The sequence below is a fragment of the Citrus clementina genome, unplaced genomic scaffold (genome assembly GCF_000493195.1).
Source record: "Citrus clementina cultivar Clemenules unplaced genomic scaffold, Citrus_clementina_v1.0 scaffold_5, whole genome shotgun sequence".
NCBI lineage: Eukaryota > Viridiplantae > Streptophyta > Magnoliopsida > Sapindales > Rutaceae > Citrus > Citrus x clementina.
In genome coordinates, this window is record NW_006262201.1 from 38,480,363 (window position 1) to 38,504,393 (window position 24,031).

At 37.4% G+C, this 24,031-nt stretch overlaps 4 protein-coding genes across 4 annotated transcripts; all 4 read right to left on the bottom strand.

Moving 5' to 3' along the window:
* Window positions 1-3,678: 3,678 nt before the first annotated feature.
* LOC18040932 (L-type lectin-domain containing receptor kinase S.6) lies at window positions 3,679-5,832 on the bottom strand. Its single transcript, XM_006434364.2, has one exon. It carries the CDS (start codon window positions 5,778-5,780, stop codon window positions 3,717-3,719), a length of 2,064 nt encoding a protein of 687 aa, XP_006434427.1. The 5' UTR covers window positions 5,781-5,832; the 3' UTR covers window positions 3,679-3,716.
* A 1,902-nt stretch (window positions 5,833-7,734) lies between these two features.
* Window positions 7,735-9,431, bottom strand: LOC18041016 (protein MITOFERRINLIKE 1, chloroplastic). The gene has a single exon (XM_006434366.2). The coding sequence runs from the start codon at window positions 9,186-9,188 to the stop codon at window positions 8,016-8,018; it is 1,173 nt and encodes a 390-aa protein (XP_006434429.1). The 5' UTR covers window positions 9,189-9,431; the 3' UTR covers window positions 7,735-8,015.
* A 177-nt stretch (window positions 9,432-9,608) lies between these two features.
* LOC18041017 (U-box domain-containing protein 29) lies at window positions 9,609-11,140 on the bottom strand. The gene has a single exon (XM_006434367.2). The coding sequence runs from the start codon at window positions 10,993-10,995 to the stop codon at window positions 9,799-9,801; it is 1,197 nt and encodes a 398-aa protein (XP_006434430.1). The 5' UTR covers window positions 10,996-11,140; the 3' UTR covers window positions 9,609-9,798.
* Window positions 11,141-17,508: 6,368 nt separating this feature from the next.
* On the bottom strand, window positions 17,509-23,637 carry LOC18043183 (PH, RCC1 and FYVE domains-containing protein 1). Its single transcript, XM_006434369.2, has 9 exons — window positions 23,041-23,637; window positions 22,501-22,587; window positions 21,953-22,042; window positions 21,742-21,828; window positions 21,511-21,630; window positions 19,086-21,191; window positions 18,830-18,976; window positions 18,009-18,517; window positions 17,509-17,914 (listed from the first exon to the last, which is right to left on the bottom strand). The coding sequence occupies exons 1-9, from the start codon at window positions 23,086-23,088 to the stop codon at window positions 17,755-17,757; spliced, it is 3,354 nt and encodes a 1,117-aa protein (XP_006434432.1). The 5' UTR covers window positions 23,089-23,637; the 3' UTR covers window positions 17,509-17,754.
* Window positions 23,638-24,031: the final 394 nt, after the last annotated feature.

Consider the following 24,031-nt stretch of genomic DNA (forward strand, 5'->3'; position numbering starts at 1 on the left):
GAGACAATTGAGTATGAAATTAATGATTTCGCAAACTCACTTTGGATTTCTATTTTAAGATAAAGAAATAATGTGCCTTTATATTTGAAATTAAAACCAAAAAAAAAAAAAGTCTTCCTTTTTATGGGCGCCAGTCTGTAGTCGACCGTCGACAAGAGAAAAGTGCGAGAATTTTATTAGTTGAATAAAATATTTTTTAACTCACGTAATTTATTTTTATTTAATTAATAAATTAATACCACATTAGTTTATATAAAATAAATTTATATAAAAATTTATAATTGTATCATCACTCATTTATATATAGATTAATTAATATATATATTAATACCGTATATTTTTTATTGTATTAATTTATCTTTTATTTTAGTAATTCAAAGAATTCGGCGGATTTTCAAAATGGACGGTGGACCAGTAAAGAAAAGAGTTTCGTGGGTGTGAAATGTCGGCGGAGATTAGTCATTAGTGGGAATAGTGGAACCTGTTTTTATCATGGGGGCGTTTGTTACGGATATGCGGACGGAGTAAGGACTAACAAAATTAAAGAGGTAAATATTACGTGCACAAATTATTCATATACATTTGGTAGCACACAGTAGTTCCACTCAAGAAGTCAAATAAAGAGATTTGATGTTCATAATCTCATATTTATTCACATTAATTGCATCTACTTTCACTTTTGTCAACTCATATTATATAAATGAGCATGTGGAACTAATTTGTTCATGTCGTATTATCACTCCTCCGCAAATCAAGTGGATCTTCGAACGTTAGTCACACTTTATCGTTTACCGTATAAAAGATTTGATCAAGTTTTAGTCATGTCTAAATCTTTATCTCAAATTAGTGTAAAGCAATTGTGAGTTTTTAAGCTGGTATGTCATCCTCCTACTCCTTTTTTTTTTTTTTTTGAAATTGATTAAGCATCAGGTTACTGTATTACACAGAGATATTTACAAATGACAACATATTATTGTACTGATATTTACAATCAGATATATACATGTGACTTATATTATTACATTTTTATTCTATAAAGTACACGTCCAGTCAAATACCCCTCATGAGAGATGAATATCTATACTCCGCTCAAATTTCGCAAGGGAGAAAGACGTTATAAACAATCTCTACACAATAATAATTAACTGAGGGAGTTTGAATCTGTGTAAACTCGAATTATTATTCTCATAATCATGCTTGACTTTAAAGGCAATGGTTCACCACTGAACCACAAGCCCAAGTGGCCATCCTCCTACTCCCAATCCCACAATTAGATCAAATCATCAAAATAAAAAAGTTATAAAAATATGTGGGCTCATGGATTTGGCCCATCTATAAATTAATTGGGCTAGGTCTAACATTTATCGAAGAGTGGATCTCCTGCCACCCCCTCTAAAACCCTTCTCAAACCCCTTTCTACGTGCACCCCTACCTAATAATATTAACAATAAGTTTATTCTATTCATAGCCCTTTCCCAATAAACCCGTCTGCTGTCAAATTATCATCAGCTTTTCATTTTTTCTTTTTTGAGTTTTGAGATCAGTGCCGCTCTATATATTACCCTCAACCTAGAGTCTTGAATCTTGATGAAGATGAAAGAAGCTTATGAGCAACTCCCCCAATAATGTGGCTCTAATTAATTTAGAAGTTTGCTTCTCGTAACATCTGAAAATTTAATATCCAATTTAGTGGCTATTTAATTGTGTTCAAGTTCTCAAAGGTGAAGACGAGAATAGATAAAATCAAAAGCCAATTGTTTACAGCAAAAAATATCCATAAAAAACAATATAAAAAATCAAAATTAGAATATTAAAGAAAAAAAAACTCTAAATGCAAAGCATCCATATCCCCCCAGGGGGGTAAAACCCATTAATCTTTTGTAAATAAAAAAATAAAAATTGATAATCAATATGACCCTTAAAACCCAAAGGGGGATGAAAGAGGAGAAAGAATAGGAATTGTATTGATAGGGGTGGCAAAACGAATAAACGAATCGAATTCGAATCGAATCGTAAATGAATTGGGTCAAGATTCTATGGATTCGGATTCGATTCGTTTATTAAACGAAAACTTGGTTCGATTCGTTTAATCCGTTTAATAGAATTGATAAATGAATCGAATCGAATCCGGATTCGTTTATTATTCGTTTATCCTTAACGAATCAAACCGAACCAAATCGAATCAGGATTCGTTACAATTCGTTTAGAAAAATATAATTAATAAACAAAATTAAGTAAAATAAAATATAAAAAAATTACAAATTTAGCATCCTAGAACAAAATACAAATAACTCAAACCATATTATGCAGCCATCCAAATACCAAATTATAAATCCCTAATAATACAAATAACAATAATTAAAATTCAAATTATAAAGTAAGGTAATTTCTTTAATTCTCTTCATTTGTCTTTTTCACCTTGAAAACAAAAATCCTACACCAAAAAAAAAATGTCATTAACATATATAAACGAAATAGTTCAAATTAATTGACGAATAAAAGATCATATATCTATTAAAATTAATTAATTTTTAATTTTTTAACAGTCATATAATTGAAGAATATGAGCAAGAAAGAAAAAAGCTTGCACTAATATTATATATATATATATATATATATATATATTTATTTATTTATTTTTTAAAATTTTTAACAATGACATAATTGAAGAATATGAGCAAAAAATAAAAAAGCTAACAGCCTAGCATTAATGGACTCTTTGAAATCGTCTTGATGGAAAAAGCTAAAAGCATACATAGTTTACAACATATCTTTCGAAATGAAAAAGCTAGCACTTGGATGCAAAAATAATAAAAAAGGGAAAAAGAAGTGGAGCTTACTTTGGTGGTGACTGATGCTGGTTAAGTGACGTTGATAAACTGTGAAATCAACCCTGAATTGCTAAGAGATGAAGGTAAAGAGATGTGAAATGTAAGAATTAAGATTAGGGCCGGCTGCTTTGATTGCTTTGACTTTGCTTTAGCTCAAAATTACAATATTAACCTCTAAATTTTAAAAAGTTTTCAAATAAATTTAGGAATACAAAAGTAATTTAATTAACCAAATAATAAACGAATATTAAATGAATTGATATGTATTCGATTCGTTTATGATCCGTTTATTAAACGAATCCTAAACGAATAAACGAATCAAAATTTTTAAACCCGCATTCGATTCGTTTAATTAGCGAATCGAATCGAATTCACCCATTTATTAAACGAATCAATTTTTTCAAACCCAAACCCATTTAATTTGTATCGAATCGAATCGAATAAATGAATCATGACCCATATTGCCACCCCAGTATTGAGGATAGAATGGTATATGTGAGAAAAGAGGGGCCTTTTTAAGAATTTTGTAGGGGTGGGAAAAGCTCCTCTCCTTAGCAGACGAACAAAAACTGGGCCTGCCCGCAACTTGTAGACTTCAACCAAGTCATCTATGCTAAGTTTCTTTGTACGGCATTGGCAAGCAGCTAATGATGCTAACTCTGCTATCTTAGCTGAGATAAAGAAAAGCAGCAAAAGATGGAACATTTGGTTTCTGTAATCATTCTCCAAATGTAATACAATCTCATGACTTTGCAAAATTTAAAACAAACACAAAACTGTATCTTATCAACATTTCGACTGAAAACAAGCTACAAACAACTGCAATATACACTGGATCAAGAACCTAACAGTAACATAAAGAAGCCGTGGCGTTCTGAACTAGGCCTAGCTGAAACGGCTCCTAGGAGTCATCCACAGCGAATCATCAAAACCAGGACTATGATCTCCGCCAGAATCGATTAATTCTGAAGCTTCGGGGAAAACAGAACGAATGTTGACTGTTGGTTTCTTTACTGGCAAAAGAGGAAGCGGTGCTTCGCCTTTCAGAATCCTTGCAGCTTCTTTAACTGAAGGCCTCTTTTCGTGGTTCGGATGCACACAAGAAAGTCCCACCATGAGCATCCTTTCCATCTCCTTTCTATTAAACTTCCCTCTCAGCCTAAAATCAGCAGCATCAAGTAACTTCCCTTTTTTCCGCAGATTCCATACCCAATCAACGATCACACATCCATCATTGTCTACTGGCCTTTTTCCAGCGGCCACCTCTAGTGCCACAACTCCAAAGCTGTAAACATCAGTTTTCTCTGATGGAACCCCAGAATAAACATATTCAGGAGCAAGGTATCCCATTGTCCCAGCTGGTATTGTTGCTTCTCTAGCAAGGCAACTATGTTCATAGACTTCTGCTAAACCAAAATCTCCAAGCTTAGCATTGAATTCTGCATCGAGCAAGATGTTGCAAGCCTTTACATCTCTATGAATTATCTGTCTCTCACACTCTTCATGGAGATAAGAAAGAGCAGAAGCAACACCAAGAACAATATTCAACCTTTTTTCCCACGAAAGGACAATCGAAGAACTGGAATTATTGTGAAGGATTTTGTCAAGGCTTCCATTGGGAAGGTATTCATAAACCAGGACTAATTCATTTCCCTCACAGCACCATCCTTGGAGCTGAACCAAGTTCTTATGCCTCAAGCAACCCGCCATTGTTGCGAACTCAGTAGTAAAAGGATTGCGAGCGCATTCAACTCGGTTAGGTTTTTCAAACCTCTTAACAGCCACTGCTCCTCCCGAGGGAAGAGACCCTTTATAAACAGTTGCCGAAGCACCTTCTCCAACTATCCTATTTTTGTTAAACCCCAATGTAGCTTGTTTTATATCAGTAAGAGCTAATCTCATCGGTACTCTCTGAACTGTACAAACATGCTCCTCTTTACTTCTACCATCATGCCTCTTCTTCTTTATCAGAAAGCAACTGATTATACCAACTATTGCAACCACAGTGAAGACAAATGTAACTAGTCCTCCAACTTCAAGAGCCGTCTCTGCTATCTTTGCTTTTCTTTTATCAACATCACTGTAACTGCTGTTATACCCTGCATCCTCGGGATAGCACATGAGGCAATCCCCCTCATCAATCACATCTATAGGATTCCCTGAAGGGTAAGATTCAAAAGTCTTGAATCTCCAACGGTCAACAGTATAAATTGCTGAGCCTTGACCATTTGCAGCAGAAAAACCAACATGCATATAATCTTTGAATTGCTTGGAGAGATCAATCTGAGCAATAATCAATGGACTTGGAGGCCTAATCTGTGAGTAACCAGCCCAAACCCTGATCAATTTCAATGAATCTCTGTACTCAATCCAAGTTGTAATATGCCGCCCACTTTTAAGATCAATGCCTCTTGACAAAGCATCAACAGAAACAAAAGATATAACTGAGCTAATATCAATGCCAATGTGATTACCATTGATGTCCCCAAGTGAAGGATCAAAACTAGTGTCAAATTCAACAGCAAAGAAAGAATCTTGGGGGCTTAAAACAGGTCCAGGAAGCCCCATATAACCATTATCATTGCCAAAAGAATCAGCATTGGAAGTGATCAAGAAAGCAAAACCATCTCCAAAAGCACACAATGGAGAAGGGATGATGGAGAAAGAAAAGCGACAAGAAAAAGATGCTGTGGTGTTAGTTTTCGGATCAAGAAACCTAATAGGATATACATAGAGAGCTCTTCCAATGCCAGAAGATGATGAAGATGAAGAAGAAGAAGAAGAAGAAGAGATGCAGGTGACTTGTTGAGTGAGGCTAATGGCATTGTTCTGAAAGTTGGCATCGCCATAGAGAGTGACATTGTTTGGAGGTAAGAAATGTGAGGGAAAAGTGAAGTTGAAAAGTAAAAGGAAAGTGACCCAGAAGAGAAAGAAAGAAGAAGAATGCATTGTGTTTCAAGAAATGGGAAAATCTTGGATGCAGCAAGAAGAATATTCTTGAAAGAATTTCGGAAAGGAAGTTAAAGAAATCTTTATTTTACTTGCCTGTTTGGTTAGTTTGATCTTGAATTGAGTGTGATTTGCTTCAATAACTCGTTAGTGGATCCAGTGGCACGTCAGAGGAGAGAGGGATTTCGGAGGGAAAAGAAACCTGGATTAGCATCCTTTGGGCTCTCAAGTAAGATGCCCCGAGTCTTCTGATTCTGTCGGTTTATTTATTTAACAAGGCAGTACCGTATCTTCCTGTTCAACGGTCATGATTATCTGTGCGTTTATACCAGTTAAACAGCTTATTAAAAAATTGAAAGGATTCTTTTTCTTTTTCGGCTGAAAATTAGAGGGAAGCAAAGAAAAGGCAGGGCAGGGCCAAGGTTTTGCCGCTTTGGCATCCAATTTTTTTTTTTAATATATATATTTTTGCTTTTTCAATGGATATAATAATTCACTTTTCCCTTTGGGAAGAGAAGCATATAGACACATTTAAACCACTGTTGTGCTGTACGTAACTCCTTTTGAGCCGATGCCATTCGTGCAAAACTCTACCCTGCTTTTGTTGTTTTCCTTTCCTCACAATATGCTCTGAAAATTTTTAGACCCTAATGGAGAGGTTTTTTAGTCAGTAAATCGTTGGCAAAAAAAGACTCTATGTCTCTATCCATCATTCATTCATATTAGTTTCAGGAAGAAAGAGGAAAAAGATTATCCATATTTATCACATTTAAGCATCTGTGCTGTAGAAACTAATAGAGCAAAAACGATTGCGTAATGACTTTATCGTCATAGAAAAAATATCATGCGGTAAACCATACTTCAGCTCATGGGTACTAATCGCAGCAGAATGTTCTGCAACAAGAGCTATCTAACTCCACAGAAAGTTTGAACAGCAGAGGGAAGATAGTTTCTATGATGTGGGACCCCGCCGCTGCGTCATTCTAAAAGAAAAGTTTAGCCCAGCAAATAAATTGACAAATGCCTAACATAGATCTTTATTCTAGCAGATAGTCAACTTCTATAACCAGAAATTGTGCAGACACAGAGCAACCAGCAATTCACTGCCCTTTATGTTTAAATAGCATTTATTACATTGAGCATGTAAAAAGAACCGAGTATTTTGTAGGTAGAGCTTCTAGCTCTGATCCATCTTTGATTTACCGACAACAATGGATAGAGAGCCGCTTTAATTTGTCAGTTCCCAAAAACCCAGATACCTAAACATCGTTTTGTTCGATGCCTTGAAAATTTTAGGCCAAATTCATGGATCACACATGGAAGCTTCTTTTTCCCATTTATGCTTTTTAAGTAAACAAACATAATAATAAGCTATGCAGTTCCAACGGATTTCTAAGAAAGCACTAAGATAAGCAATGTTTTCATCTCCACCCATAACACTTTTGCCTGTACATGATCCTATTAAAGGTTTAGAGTAATTTATACCTATTCTGGCATTTGAGAACTCTTGTATCTAATAGTTTAAGAGCTACAAGAAAGTCCAAAATTACGCCACCTTTGCCAAAAACAAAACAGCTATCTTAACAGCAAACTCAAGCAGAGTCTTATATCCTGGAAAATTGTAGCATAATGTCCATGCAACAACAGCATAAATAATTTGCCAACAGTGTACACTAAACAAATGACCTAGAACCACATGGACCATAGTGTTTCCTCTGTAAAACTCATTCACCAACACAACCACATTTGACAGATGAGGGTTAAGAACTAGAACACACTTATTCTTACCTTATGACTGGTTAGCATAGATAAAAGTTGCACAGAGAAAAATTGTAACATTAGTTAATCTGAAACATCGCATCTCAAAAGTGTTATTCACCCGTTGAATTAATGCACCATTGGCATTGCCGAATTAGTATTCTATGCCTAAGACTAGTTAGGACTTAGGATGGTATACAAGAAAAAGAAGAGCAATATTATTCAACATTTCCACTTGTCAAGCTTTGGTAACATAGATATTCTATCATATTTTCTTAACTTGTTCGTGCTGAGGGAAAAAACCTCAAATCAGAAAAGATAAAAGCAATTACAAGATAAAAAGCACTACCAAAGTCTATTAATACAATAACTAAATTATGCTTTCTAGGGGAAAACAAAAATGTAAACAAAGAAGAGACTGAAGATACCACCAAGAACATAAAGTATGGTATTTGAGACTCAACCACAGCCACCAAATCAAGCAGGAGCAGCATCCATTTCAGCCAATTCCTTCTTCTTCAAATACTGATGCATGATTGTAAGCCTAGCAGTTTCAAATGCAAAGTATCCTATAGCCGAAAAGCAAGCACTATGAACAACTCTAGGTGCCATTCCTCTTGTCAATCCAACCCATCCCTCCTCCTTCAAAATCTGCTTCACAGTCGCTGTAACCCCAGTGTACATCACAGCAGCGATCTTATTCACCGCCTCTCCATGAACCTGAGTCATCAGCCTAGTTTTCACCACATCAAGTGGTGTAGTAATAGAAGCCGATATAGCACCAGCCAATGCACCACAACACACACTCTCAATCGGCTTCAAATTTGCATTCTTAGTCCTACTCAATACCGCAGCTTTTAAGTACTCAAAAGACGAATAACTCAACACACCAGCAGGCAAATTCCTTAACAATGTAGCAGAATACCCAGCATAAAGCCCCAAAATTCCATCTACCTCCAAAATCTTCAACAAAACCTCCCAAGATCTACCCTTTGCACCAGCTTGCATCCTTTGAGTAATCAACTCCTTAGGCACCATTATTGCTGACGACACAATATTGCCCATAGCACCAGCAGTAGGAGGGATGAGCACAGATGGGTATATCTCCAATTTTGACAAAAACGATTTCCCAAACTCACAAGTCCCAAAATAAATAGCTGAAGAGGCAGTAGAACCCACAAGAACCGCCGAAACACCGCTGTAAAACCCTAGAATCCCCTTCGTTTGAAAGGTTTTAAAGATAGCATCAAATGTGCTGGAGTACATTTTGGAAGCACCTTTTGTTTGCAGCTTGGTCTTGATTGTATCAAGCGGGTAAAGGCACACATACGTGAACGCACCAGCAATGCCGCCAGCGGCTGCGCCAATAAGGGCGCGCTCGAAAACAGAGAGGCTCTTTATTAGAGAGTGAATCTTGGGACTATTTCTCGAAGCGGGTTTGAGCCAATTGGATGGTTGGAATTTGGTTTGGGATTCAGTGGAGAGCGAAGTCGAGGCAAATTTGGCGTCATTTTTAAAGGGTTTGTGGCTTTGTGCTGATAAGAGATTTGTGCTCAAGTGTGTGAAGAGGGAAGTGGATTCTGAGAGAAGTGGATAGTGATTTGGGTCTGGAGATGGGAGTCCCAGAGATGCAGAGAGTCTTGATTCCATGGCTGTATCTTCAGTGCATCTGCTTTCTCTGGCCCTTTTGTCGCCCAAATGGAGGGGCCAAAACGGTGTCGTTTTTCATCCTCTTTGGATAGAGTAGAAGTATAAAACGGCGTGTCGTTTTGGTTTTGCACAGAGGAAAACAGTGCCTGTGAATGACAATGACTGGATACGACAATATGTACATTTGCATCTGCTGCCTGGATCCAAGTTGCAGTTAACTGTAACTTACTCTTCTTGTAAGAATAATAAATTACAGCCGGCTGTAACTTAGCATTTGCCCGGCTGCCTGTCAAATTTATCATTTAGTTCCGCTTGGTCTGCATTTTAATGTAAACAAGAACATGAAGTGAAGATATAACCAGACGTATTTTCTCGTTTACTTTTAATTCTAAAAAAAATGGTATGACTAGAAGTCGAGGATATCGAAAGCTTCAAATTCAATCATATGGATAAGATAATACAAAAGAATCATTTTAATCACAAGCAATTGTGCTCTTTGCTCCGGCGGTGTACATAATATGTTCATCTATGTCAATCAATGTTAATAATAAAAATCTCTTCCTCCATATACAATTGGATCAAAATACAAAATCAATCATCGTTCATGACATCAATATGGCATAATATGAGCAGTCTTGGTTTGATAATTCCCCAATCCAGAGGCCTTGCCCAAAACCTTAACCAAATCTCCGCACATTTTCCTCACAATCCCTTCATTTTCGCTCTGCATCACAAGCAGCAGTTTGGTCAACCCATTGCTGTTGACCACGGCCTCTTTCACCCTCGCATCTTTGTACACGCAACACATGCTCCATATCACCACCACCGCATCCTCCCTCGCCGTTTTGCCCACCTTCATCACTCTCTCCACCACTCTTCCCGCGCAACTCGCTTCTTCGCTCAACGCCAAGCGCCCCTCGCTACACGTGGCAACTATCGATAACATTTTTATTGACTTTTCCACAGTCAGGATTTGTGTCCTCGAATCGGAGAGAATTCTTGTGAGGATTTGAACCATTCCGAGTTCGACGAGCTGAGCTTTGACCGAACGATAGACTGACAAAGTGATCAAGATTGATAAAATGGCGTCGTTTAGAGCTTGATCCTCTGCTAGCTTGAGGTAATCGAACAGTGCGGAGAGGAGGTTCTCTGTTTCCAAAACTCTGCGTTTCGATTCGTTGTCGAGTGAAATCGAATCTAGTATCTTAATCGATCCGATCTTTGAATCCAAGTTTCCTTCTCGGAGAATTTCGAGAAATAAAGGTAAGCAATTATAAGTTTTGAGAATCAAACGATTCAATTTCTCTTTGACTCCATTTTCATTCACAATCAAGTTCAAAACCCTTACAGCCGACTCCAAAACGGCAATTTCCGAGCGTCGTTTTCTATTCAAAACGCCAAAAACAGCTTCCACAAAACCGCCATAACTCGCCAAAAACCTCCGATTCGCTTCACAACCCGTCGCAAACTTTGCGACTTTGACCAGATAATCAACGCAACTATTTTCACTCTCGTTCTCACTTTTGATCTTTTCGATCCAAACTCTAACCTCCTGCTCCGGCACCGTCAATTGGTGAGACCAGTGAGCAATGAGACGGTGGAGAGTGAGGTTCGGAACGAATTCCTTAGTGGACAGGATTTGCATGGTGGCGGGGCAAGTGTCGTGGCCGGATTCGAGCCAGTGCTGGATGCTGGAGCGATCGTAGGTGACACCTGTGCAGAGACTCACCGGAGACTTCATTACGTCCAAGGAAATCGGGCACCGGAATAAATTCGGTACTGCTATGTAAAGTTCTTGTCTCACCATTTTTTTTCTCTTTTAATTCTTTGTTTGGGTTTGGCTTCTCTACAGATAGAAACAGATGATTTCAGAGAGAGAACTAGACTACTAGAGAGCGAGTTGAGACGATGGAGTGCTAGGGGGAAGGAGTTTTGAAGAGGAAGGAGTCAAGGCTAAAGGTGACGTCGTTCTGACCGTCGGTCAAATTTTTATTTTTATTTTTTTAATTAGGTAATAGGTATTTTCAAGTGCTCCCGTAGGTTTGACTAAATATCATGAGTTCCTTCCAATTATGAAATTAGTCTCTGACACCCCCACCAATAAGATTTAGATTCTTGTTAATTTTAATTGAAAAGCCTAAATTATTGGGCTTGTAGTCCAATAACGGGCTTGTATCCTTGGCAACATCAAGGGCACCCGTTTGACTAGTGAGAGCATATTTTTGAACTATTCTCCATTGATTTTTGTAGTAGTTGTATTATAAGTGGATATAGTTAGATTTTCAATAGACCTCATCTTATAATTTATTTGTAAATTGTAACAATTAAAAAATGAAAAAGGCTACCAATTTTGATTCTTAAACAATTATCCAACTACCATAATTGAATTAAAAAAAAACTGTAAGAAATAGCATATTCATATACATAAAATGAAATATAAAAGTTTAGATCCGAAATTATTTTTAAAGACACTTGGTTCAATAACGAATTTTTAATTTTCAACAAACTCAAATAAGTTAAAATGAAAATAATCTTATTTAGGAGGTTGCAACAGTGCTCTATGAGTGGCAAGTGGCCAATCATGAGTTGTTCTTGAGCATGCAAGGAGTTGGTCAAGCAATGAAATAAGAAAGAGGAAGAAAAAATAGTAAAAAATGGGTGAAAAAATGAAAAAAATTTGAATTGAAAAAAATAATATAATAGTCTGAACCCAATAACTAACTAAATGAATATTGTCAATTTTTTACACCCATTTTGTCACAATTTTATTTTGAAGTTTTACAATCTAAAAAGCTTCTATTTTATTTAGAGAATGATCAAGACTTGTAATTTAATCCAAAATTTGTATCTTATCAAATGTTATAAGGAGAGAGAAATATAATTAAACCAAACGGTATATCTATTGTTATCCATCAGACATCCAATTTAAGAACATTTAGTAATGGAGGCTTCGGTAGTTGATTCTGAAACTTGAAGTGAACACGAGGCTAATTTTAAAACTTTTGATGCATTGCGGATATTAGACCAAAACGAGGGGTACCCATGATAACGTCCCTTTTTAAAAATCTTATTTTACCCGGTCTTCGGCAACAACTGGAATCGAGCAAGGGTGGCAAACGTGTGGGACGGAACCAGCGAGAAATCAAAAAGGGTGACTTACGACTGCGACTACAAGATTTGAATTTTTGGAAGTTTTGTCGGCGTAATCCATGAAAAACGCTCTCTTCTCTGGTCGTTTTGACGGGCCCCCTTCGAGATTAGGTTTCCTTTTCTAACCGTTGTTATGTAGTGAAATTGGCTTTGACCATGATCAAGAGAGGAATTTGTCAAAAACCCGCTACTTAAAGAAAATTTTCCGAATTAGGATTGAAAGTTGAAATAAGTAACCGGTGATTTGTATGTCCATCTCAAATCCTCTTGAATTTCATACCACATTTTATTTGATTTTCTCAAGTTGTGAGCATTGATGCATCATATGCTGGCACATGCTGGCACAATTTTCTAGAACCCGACGGACCAGAACAAACCAAAATATGGGTCAGTTCAAAATGGGCTAAGACTTGAGATTTCTCTTAATCAACCCCAAGCATGATTATGTTTGAAGCATCAAATTTCTCCGTGTGACCAAAACAAGGGAGCATCAACCACCCCAGCATTATTCAACGAAACCCATCAATTAAATAATGTGTGACTTGTGAGTCGGTAATCACATTTTCTATAGTATTATTGGTATTTGTTTATAATCAGAAGTTGTTAAGGTCATCGATCCTTTCTGAAGTCACAAACACAAAAGTCTCGGCACAAACACTATTTAAAAATAAAAAATTGTGTGAGCTTGGGACTTTGAATAACGAGCAGTGCTTGCTGAAAGTCCAACAACAGCAACCACCGTGGCCCCCAACAGGCCGCGGTCGTACCTGATCTGTTCTCATCGATATTGTTTATCATGCGAGGAGTGTTGTGTATTTGACTTAAAAATATGATGCACATTATTTTAATTACTAGGGACGAAGAATCGGTGTTCGAAGCAGCATTAATGCATGATCCATGCTACCTATCCATCACCTTAAGATTAGTTGGACCCGTAATTGATTCAAGTTAGAAGTCGGCCGCTAATGGCCCATCTCTGACATGGGCTCGTTGAATGAGTCAAAAGTCGCGAGAACAGAACAGTTCCCCCCCTCTCCCCCCGGTGCAATCACTCTCGATTAGACCGAGAGCTACTGAACCCAAACTAACCCAAAGAAAAAACACGTTAAGCGGTATGGCTGGTGTCCGTTACAGTATTACAAGTACAAACAACTCTTTGATGAACACGGTAATTACAACCACTTTTGCCCCTGCCAGATATGTCATGTACATGAAGCATGAGCATGCATCATACTTGGAAGCAATTCTTATTATGATTTGAAAATAGATTTATTAATTACATCCCAAGCTTAGAGATCAGATTTTGAGTGAAGAAACATTTTCCTCTTTGAGTGATGATCCCCCGTTGCTTTCACAGAACCAAACCCACGATCTAACATCATCAGATTTTGCTTTGAACAAAATATATTTCAAAGTGTTCCTTCATCTTCATCGACTCGCACAATGCTTTGCTTCGGCACATGAATACTTTGCGATACATACGTTCTTTTGTTTCACACGAACATTAATTGCTCTGCTGCACTTACCTCACCAAGACTCAAATATCAAAAATTCATCCATCCATCCATCCGTCCATCAATCGAAGTGTCCCTCTAAGGCCTGTCCAGAGTCTATGCTATCACCTCAAACAACACGTGGGGTCATTCATTCTATGTCTACGCTTGTCTACGCTGTTACGTTACATAACATGCGGTCCCCCATCAACATTTATCCAAGTGTCCATTAATTTCCAAAACTTAACCACAACCACCACACCCCCCTGCTCCTGCAAATGCCAATGCCAATGCCGATGCCATCACAGTCAATAAACATTTTTTTTTTCCTTACGTACGTTGCCTCCCTTTCCTTTTTCTTTGAACATTTGATTTATCCGATTTTTTTTTTTTTAGATTAGCTAGCAAATGTAATCAATTAATTTCAATAAAACTTTATATTAATCTCTTTTGCGAGATACATTCTTGAGAAATATGTTGATAATACCTATGAGGTGAGATGATTGAATAATTGCCCAAAAAGTGGAATGATGAAGCGTATAGTATACATATAAGAATGAAGATCGAGGACAAAGAGGAAATGATTTGCTTTGCTCACAACTCGAACGTGCGGATAGGCAGGAATGCATTCCTTTAATTCAGGGATGTGCTCTGCACTAGGGCGAAGAAAACAACAATGGCACCACCACACCCATGGTTGATGTTATGACCAAAATAATTATAATTATAAAAAATTAGTGGACAAAATGTTGGCGATACTATCGTCCGATGGACTCTGCCCGTATGATTAACCAAAAACTTCAGTGTCCTCAACAGAACACTTAACGAAATTGGGTTATGTTATGTACATAATATGTTGTTGATCATAAAAAGGGCGAGGTTGCTGCTAGCAATCTTTTTGGCTATATATATATGTGTATATATATATATATCATCAGTAAGCACAGCAAAGGGACAAGTTGCCATGTTGTGGGACTTATACAAAACAGTTTCAGTTCCCTAGTCGGCCATTAAATTCTATACGACCCCACTGTCTCACCTAACCCCAATACACAATCTCACCTCTTTTTCTTCAAATCCTTCCCCTTTAATTTTATTTCTTTAAACTTTCTAGTTTTTCTTTCGCATTAACAGAATGCCTTTCGGCCTTGTGTGTGATAATATCGGCATCGCACACCGATTCTTCTTACTCAAAATCAAAAGACACTCCTCCTCAGGACCCGCTCAAACACCTTATTTAATATTTCTCCTATTTAACAACAACAACGACATTCCCAGCATTTATTTCACCATCTCTTTCCCCACATTTCCTCGTCGGTTTTTCATCTCAATCATATTGACACTTTCTTCCTTCACAAGCAAACCCTAGCTCTTTTACATTTCTTTCAAGAAACTATTTAGCTTCAGCTCCACTCCCTCTTTCTCTCTTCTGGGTTTTCTTCTACTTTTTCTTGCTTTCTTAAAATGGGTAAAAAGCATCTGATTCTGCTGCTGTGGCTGCTTTTGCTGCTCATGTTTTCGGTTGGGCACACTCACTGCACAAGATCCTACACTCAAGTTTTCAATATGAAGCAGCCCAGGTCTCATCAGCAGCATTATTCACCACGTACAATCCTAGGTTTCTTACCTAAATCATTCCCAATCCCACCTTCTGGTCCTTCCAAGGAACACAACAGCATAGGCTTGCAAAGCTCGCAGAGCTCTCCATGATGATCACTGCTCAAGATCATCCCACCAACTCACTCTCTTCTTTATTTTCACTCGTCCAACAGTCGCACACTGATGGGGGTCACGGTTTGGCACGTAGATACTTTTTGATGGCTTCTTTCTGATCATTAGAAGGATTATTCTAATTAGAAGCTGTTCATTGTATGTTGTGTGTAAATTGTAATCCTCTCCTCTGATGGAAGGAATATATAGCTGATGATCAGTTTTCACTATGAACTACCAAGCATTGCACACGATCTTTTTTTAGTGCAATGGATAGTTTCTAGTTTTCGGATTGAGACAATACCATTTTGTATAAAAGAAAATTATAATACATATATATTTATATATTATCTTCTAGCTAACGTGCGAAAGTTTTTGTGTGTGTGTGTGTGTGTGTGTGTATTTGAATCTTGAAACTGGTTCTTCATTCTCGATAAATCACTCCGAAAGATAAAATTCTAAATTTCTAATATATAACTAATTACCAATATTTTCATATATTATGAGAGAATTTACGGGTTTTTTTTTTTAAAAAAAAATTTCCCCCCTTCTTTTATTTGGTGATTGTCTGATTGGAAGTCATGTGAATGTGATCATCAAGACTTCAGATATTGTGTGTTACTGCTCCGAGTCAGGAAGCGTGCAAGACAATAAACATTTTGATAGGGGTGACTATACATAAAAAGTCTAATTATGTAAGGATGACGTGATCTTCATGTTCTGATTTGATTTGATCTGATATTATAATTGATGAAATAAGATCTTATACGGGACTTTGTTCCCTCACCCCTGTCCTATACACTAGACTACCAACACTGTATTCGTCCTCATAGTGCTCCTTTGTTTTCATATTTCCACTTTAAAAAAATTACCTTATTGGTCATTATTTTAGATCCACTTTTCGTTTTTTTTTTCCTTTTTTGGATAAGTTATGATGGATTCATTTGTTTTGTTAATGTTGAATAGATTCATGGTTCATGGCCAAGTTGTATTACAGTGTAAATACAGGTTAAAGAAACCAGTGGAGAATGGGTTAAAAGAGGATAATGTTTGCTTTTTGTTATTGGTAATCATGCATTGAAAAGCATGTTAGGCCATGATGAGAGGTCACTAATTCTCAAAGACAAAGCTAACCACCAAATGACCATGAGTTCAAAAGTCGTTAAAGAAGTTGAACTTCAGATTTCAATGGGGAGAAATATCCTTAGTGCGTTCATACTTTCTAATGATATTTATGATCGTCCATAGAAATTTTACGATGCAGCAGAGCTTTGTGGTTTGTTGTGGGTTGACTAAAATTATTGTTTTCTTTTTTTTTTTTTAATCGGAGACTAAAATAACTGTTGTTTAAAGTATAATTAAATTCATATAATAAAAAGATAAAAAAAAAAACTATAATATACCTGTGTTGCTTCTATTTCTGAACTATAGGCTGTAAATGTAGCTATCATGACATGAGGTTTTCTTGTTTTTGAATCTTTTGATGTCAATTTTGCTGAGCTGACAATTAGAGCTTTTCTTGTGCTTTGACGTCTACTTATCATTAGGTAGAGATCAAATTTTCCTCTGAAACATCTCTTTCTTCTCCTTTTTAATCGCATTTGGTGCTATTTATTGAACGGATCTAAGCGGCAAGCCATTAGGCGCTATTTGTTGAACGGAACAAAGCGGCTAGGCATTTGGTGCTATTTGGATTTTTATGCTCAAACTGAATTCAAACATCCCAAAAAGTGTCGTATTGAATTCGAACATCCCAAAAGTGTGCTAACTAAATTCAAGGATGTGATTTGAGACTTTAGATACAGTTTTTGCTTCGTCCCTTCCCTTTTTGAGTCTCACAGATTAATTTGCCGTCATATTAGTAAACAAATATTGGACAAGTTTTAAGTTTTAAAGGTCAGAGTGTAAAACGGTTAAAGAATTGCAGGGATGGTGAAAGATAGTAACTAAAAACTTTTTTGCTCAGGTGATCGAGGATTTGACGATTTTATATATACACTACAATACAACAGATATATAAAGGGCAGGTACCCAGAAATTAAATTATGAAAAAAAAAAAAGAGATAAATTAAAGAGTGAAAAGAAATTGGAAGGGAAGCAGGAGGGAGTCAAAAAATGGAAGAGGGGAGAAAAAAAAGAAAAGGGTTTTGGCTTGGCTTCTGAAACCGGGTCCACTTTGGCCCTCTCCCTCCCTCTACGGCTCTATCAGTTTGCTAGGTTTGGGAAGTCGGTGAGAGGGTTCCCTCTGGTCTTCGGGCAGCCTGGCCAGAAGCTGATGATTTATCCAATCCACGAACGTTATATCTTTCATACACCTTTTCACGGTTTTCTGACCACCATGTCTCTGCCTGATGCTCACCAAATCTTCTCCGGCTGCAGAAGTCATATTAGAATTATTACACGTCAATTTGTAACTCAAAATGAAATAATAATAATAATAATAAAAATGAAAAACCCAATAACCTACCTAAAGCGCACTCTTTTGAGATCTCTGGTTCCATCACGCAGGGCCACGAGGGTTATATACACACCAGGCTCATACTGTTCAATCCACTCAGCCTCAACTTGATGACTGCTGACAGACAATGCAGGACTCCTAGGCCTCGTCCCATTCTCGCTGTCTTGTAAAGGCATGGATTCCTTGCCTTCTGAAGACTCTGACACACAGCTGCTATTTGCAAGAACACCAACACTACCATTTGGCAGCCTAATAACTGGCTGATCATCTCTCCCACTGGCCCCAGTAGTTTCCCTGAGAAATTGCGAAAGGCCACCAGTTCCATTATTCGAAACAGAGTCAACTCCCGTAGGAAAGGCCAGGATAGAGCTGCTAACTGAATCAGATCTTGAATGGCCCTCTCCATTCATGTCTGAATAATGCACACCATTTGTTTCCAAGCCATTTGGTATATAGGCTGGCCTCATGTTCTCAGGATCATAAACCCCAGGTGGCAACCTCTCAGCCATATCCTTAAGCTGTGTTGATACAGGGGAATAATCAGTACAACATTGTAAGAATCTTTTATTTCCAATGGGAAAATTAAACAAAGAAAGAACCTAAATTGAGAATTTTGTGTTTATAAGGATTGTGAAGTTTGATTCCAAATTTCAAGTTCTTCATAACCAATGGGTGAGACCCATAGCATATCTGCTACCACATGGCGGTCAAAGAAAAAGAAGATATAGCAAGCACTAAGAGATGATCAAGAATGATGTAGAAAATAAAACAAAATAAAGTAGTCCCAGTACCCAATGATTTATGAATTTGGACCACATAAACATACTAACCTGAGCAGTCAGTGACTTAATAACATCTTTTGCCGCTTTAGCTTTTGAAGATTCCTCTGCAGCGACAGCCATAGCTTCTTGAGCTTTCTTCGTTGATTTCTGAAGCTCTAATTCTTGGAACTCACATCTCTGTCTCAGGCTCTCAACCTACATCACATTTATATCCAATGAGATTAAGGTAGTCCATTTGAAACTTTTAATGTTCACAAGCAAACCCCAAGTACGTACAAAGATTGAAAAACTTAAGATAATATACCTGAGCTCGCAACTTAAGCACCTCTTGATTCAGAAGTTCATTAGTCTTCTTCAAACTATCAGTTATACTTTTTGAAAAGGAAAGTCCTGATGTAGTAGGAACAGGTGTAGCAGATCGCGGTGGGCTGGGTCTCCTTGAGAAAGGAGACACGGACCTGGAGCTTACTCCAGATGGAGCAAGAATTGGTTTAGGAGTAGTTCGTCGCAGATCAGCAGCAGTAGTCAGCACAACATCTTTAAGCTGCAACAAAGAGGGTGCTTGAGAGGAGCGAACAAGGGAGAATGCATCAGCTTTCTTTCCCTGTTTTGCTGCTTTACAGTCTAACTGCTTAATCAAATCCACATTGGAAGGCATTGCTGACTTTGACAACTTAAGATCAGACTTGTCTAACCTGTCCTTGTTTTCACCTGAAAGGCGAGGCAGAGAATTCCTCCTGTTACTTGCTTCTGATACTTTGTTCAGTTTCGCAAAACAGCAATCACACACTCGATATGGTTTTCCAGGATTGGGAGCCAATGCTGCTCTTAATGCCTTTCTAGAACTGCAGGAATGGCAGTGCACAAGTCCACAATTATAGCAATTATGTCTCTTCCGAGTAAACCCAAAAGCCTGTCTACATGCTGAGCACTGCAACTGCTCAGCACTAGATACCCACTTATGAAGACAGATAGCTGCAGAATAATTTGAACCACAAGCAATATACTTTACATGTCTATCCTTCAAAGCCTCAACTAAAGCTGGTGTTTTCCGATCTTCAACATCTCCGTGGCCCAGCCTTCCATTAGCACCCTTACCCCATGTATATACTTCATTCCGGGATGTCAAGACTGCAACATGATAAGCACCGCAGGCAATTTCTTCAACAGATTCCCCAGCAAGCTTATCTTCAACCAAGCATGGTAATTTTCCATCAGCATTCGGATTCCCAAGTTGACCATATACAGTACTTCCCATTGTAAAAACATGACCAGATGTGGTCAGGCCAACAGTTAAACTATGGCCACACGCAACTTTGTGAAAATTATAATCAATTAATGCTGGCACACAAGTGGGTTTAAGTCGAGGTTCCTTGTCTCCATGTCCAAGACGGTTTTTGTCTCCATCACCCCAAGTAAACAACTTTCCTGATGAAACACTTGCACTAGACTGTGTAACAATAACCTCCACAACAGCAGCCGTATGCCACACCCCACAAGCGACGGCAATTGTCCTCAACCCAGAGAGGGATTCTACTTCTCTTGGATATGAAACATTTTTCCTGTCACCATGGCCTAAGACACCAAATGTTCCATCACCAAACGTAAAGAGCTGGCCTGTCGATGTTATCAAGGCTGTATGCCATGGACCACAAGTTACAGATGCAACTTGAAGTCCCTCAAGAGGTCCTGAGATTCTCTTGGGTATCCAGTGGCTGACATCGGTACCATGTCCAAGAAGCCCTGCATTATGCGTGCCATCTCCCCATGTATAAAGCTCCCCAGCCATCGTAACAGCACAGGTGTGAAACTCTCCACAGGTAACAAAATCAACACTAGTCATTGTCAAAGATTCAAGAAGATGAGGTTGAACAATATCCTTCCCGACGCCATGGCCAAGTCTTCCTCCAGACTCTTCACCCCATGTAAAAACTTCTCCCTGTCTAGTCACTAAGGCAGCATGTCTGACCCCACAGGCTATATGATGTACATCCAAAACTACATTCGATTCCAATGGCCTGGGAAGAAGCACATCTGCTCTAGTGCCTAAGTAATTAACATTCTTATCAGCCCCAGCCTTAACAACATTATCACATATGACTTCACCCCATATGTACACATCACCTAAAGCATCACAATCATCCGGAGCAGAACCATGACTTGAAGTGCTGGGGGCACTAGAAACACTAACTCTAAAAACATCTGAACCGGATCCTTTTACTTGCATATTTGTGTTGTCTGATGCTACATGTGATCTTTCAGAATTTACAGAGATAGAACCCTCAGTCTGAAAACTCGTAGGAGAAGAAATAGGGTGGTTCAAACTGACAGAAACCTCTGGTGAGCTAATATCTCGTGTAAGACTCACAGAACTGTCGCTTGCACTATTTGATGTTAAGTCTCTGCTATCCTGGATTTAATTGACCATAAATATGCATATCAGACCCAGTACGTAACATATCTTACAACAAGAAAACAACAATAAAAATTATCCAGTTAAGTATTCTAACATTGATAAAACTCAGAGCACGAAGAGAAAAATCACCATTCACTAACACATTAACAAAATATGATATACTTCACCAGTTAGATAAAGATATTAAAACAAGTGATCAGCTGTACAAATACAAGCGTTATTCTCATAATCAAGTACCTGGGAAGATGATTATGGGCTGGAGAAAAACACAATAAGAAATCAACCACTAGAAGCCCCAGACGGGTAAAATTACCTCAAGGTAGAGACCTCCATCATTCCAACCATCAATTTTGGAGCGACCACCCTGGCCAGAGGATATTAATGCTTTGAGACCTGCAATCCACACCTCCGCCTCAACTTTGTCCTTGCAAATCTGAAAGCAACAAACATCATGTTTACAGTTAAACAGGTAATAGAAGAAGAAAACTAGGGAAGAACAAAGATAAAGTGATCATATATTTGTGAATAGAATTTGATCACCAACCAGATCAAGTGACCTCTTTCCGTTGTTGTATATGAGGGAAAAAGATAGATAATCCTTTTCAGGGCAAAGGTACCGTTGGAAAACAGCCTGATAGCATATCAAGAGAATTAGGATGGATGTTTTGGAAATTTAACGCCTAAAACCATTAATTACATAATTTTGGATATGCTAAATAACAGGAAAATCAACTATTGAAGTAGAGAAATCTCACAGTTCTTTGTCCAGGAATAATTTTGGAGACAGAGGCTAACTTCAAACTTCTTTCTCCACCACTTGATATCCAGATCAAAGATGTTTCATCCTGTGATTATACAAGAAATAATAAGTCATAGAATAAAACCAGAACAGCATGGAAGGAAAAGGCTCACTAAGTACAACTACAACAAAAAGTAGCGCACTAAATAAACATTCATGAATGCAACCAATAAGAATAATCATAACTAGAAATCTTCTCAGTTATCACCAACTGGTGGTCTAAATTTTAGTCCAAACTTTCTATTAATTGTTAAGATTGTGGAACCAAAGGATCAGAACTTATTGAAAAGCCAGTTGTTCTGATTTTCAAAGCTGGCGAGATGATTATGAACTTTATTGCTCCTAGCTTAATGAGAATTAATAAGTTTTCAGTCATAAATTTCCACACAAACCCTTCATTATTCAGCAAATTTTGGCATAAAACGTAAGCCTATCTCCAAATGGAAATTGTAGCATTAGCATCTCAAAGCAATCAAATTGAAGGCTTTAAGATACAAAACTTACATTAGAAAGTCTAAACGGATAAAACTTAGGCTTTCCCTTACGACCATATTTGAGAAGCTGAGCACCCTTCTTCAAAGCAATTAATGCCTGCAAAAACCAGCAGGATCGTTTACAAACCTTACGTTAACAAGAAATGGTCGCGGGTAATTTCTCTAGATCAAAAATGCACAGTGACATTCGATAGATATCATGAAGTATCACAAAGCATATCACGTGAACTTATCAAGATAGTTAATATACATAAATTAAAAACCAAACTTTGAGAAATATCTATTTGTAAGTTACTTCACAAAATTAGCTCCAAAAATAAAAATCATTATCATACTTGTAATGTAGAAATACGATAGACGCTTTAAATTTTATTCTATTATTAGAATACTCAAACTCATTATTAAACTTTATAATTTCGGTTTCGAATAAACGTAACAACAGTGTCGATGAAAAAAATTATTTTTAGTTTAAAAAAAGAGAGAGAGAAAAAACAGAATTTTGAAAAATAGAAGAAAAATGTCGAAGAAATGTCAAAAATGATGAGGAGACCTGCTCAATATCACGGTCGGCATTTCCGTAGCTAACAAGATCTGCCATTCCATGTGAGAGATTCACCAAAGCGCCACCTCCCTCTTCGATCCCTCACAAAACCACCGTTCATCATATACACAGCTAACGGCTCTTCTTTCTCCGCCGTGCGATTTCACCATCAACACTTCAACACCTCCTTCTTTCTTTTTCTCTCTGCTCCGCTGAAATACGCTAACTACTAGCTTTCACAGATCTAGAGGTCTTCAGTGAGCTGCGGTTTTACTCGCCGGCGGACGAGTTCTAGTCTAACGTAAGAGAACCGCAGGAACCGGAGAGAGAGATAGAGAAAAAAAACCGGAGGCAGAGTCTCTTCTCCTGTCTTGTGAGTTAAAAAATAAAAAATAAAAAGTACGGAGGGAGTCAAAGATGATAAAATAAAAGAAAATTAAAAAAACGAAAAGTAGGAGGAAATCGCCTGAGATTGACAAGAAATATGAATAGACATTTCCAAAGCAGCCATTATTATTTTAATTTAATATTACAAAAATTATTTCAGCATCAGCAGTTACTGCTGTTTCTACTTTTCTCTCTTTAATTTTCTGAGTTTTCTAAAAGGTTAAAGCCCCTGTCTGGATGCAAGGAAATAGCCTCTTTTAAAATTTTTCGCAGTTCTTATTTTATGATAGTTTTTCCTTTTCTAAATTTCATAAATTTGAATTCTAATGAATCCTCATCAACTCTATTGTCGACGAAATTCAAACTGATTAAGTTGACATTGATGCACCATTATTGTGAGTATTATACTATGACAATAATAATATTTTTATTATACTTTCTAATTTAATTATTATTGAATTGTTATATGACTAACATAGTATTATTAAAAAACATTTATCAAAACTAGCACATTAATAATAAATAATAAAATCGGCAGACACCAAAAATATAAGAATCAATAACATATGATAAATCAAGTCCAATATAGGCAATGTACATATTCTAACTGTGA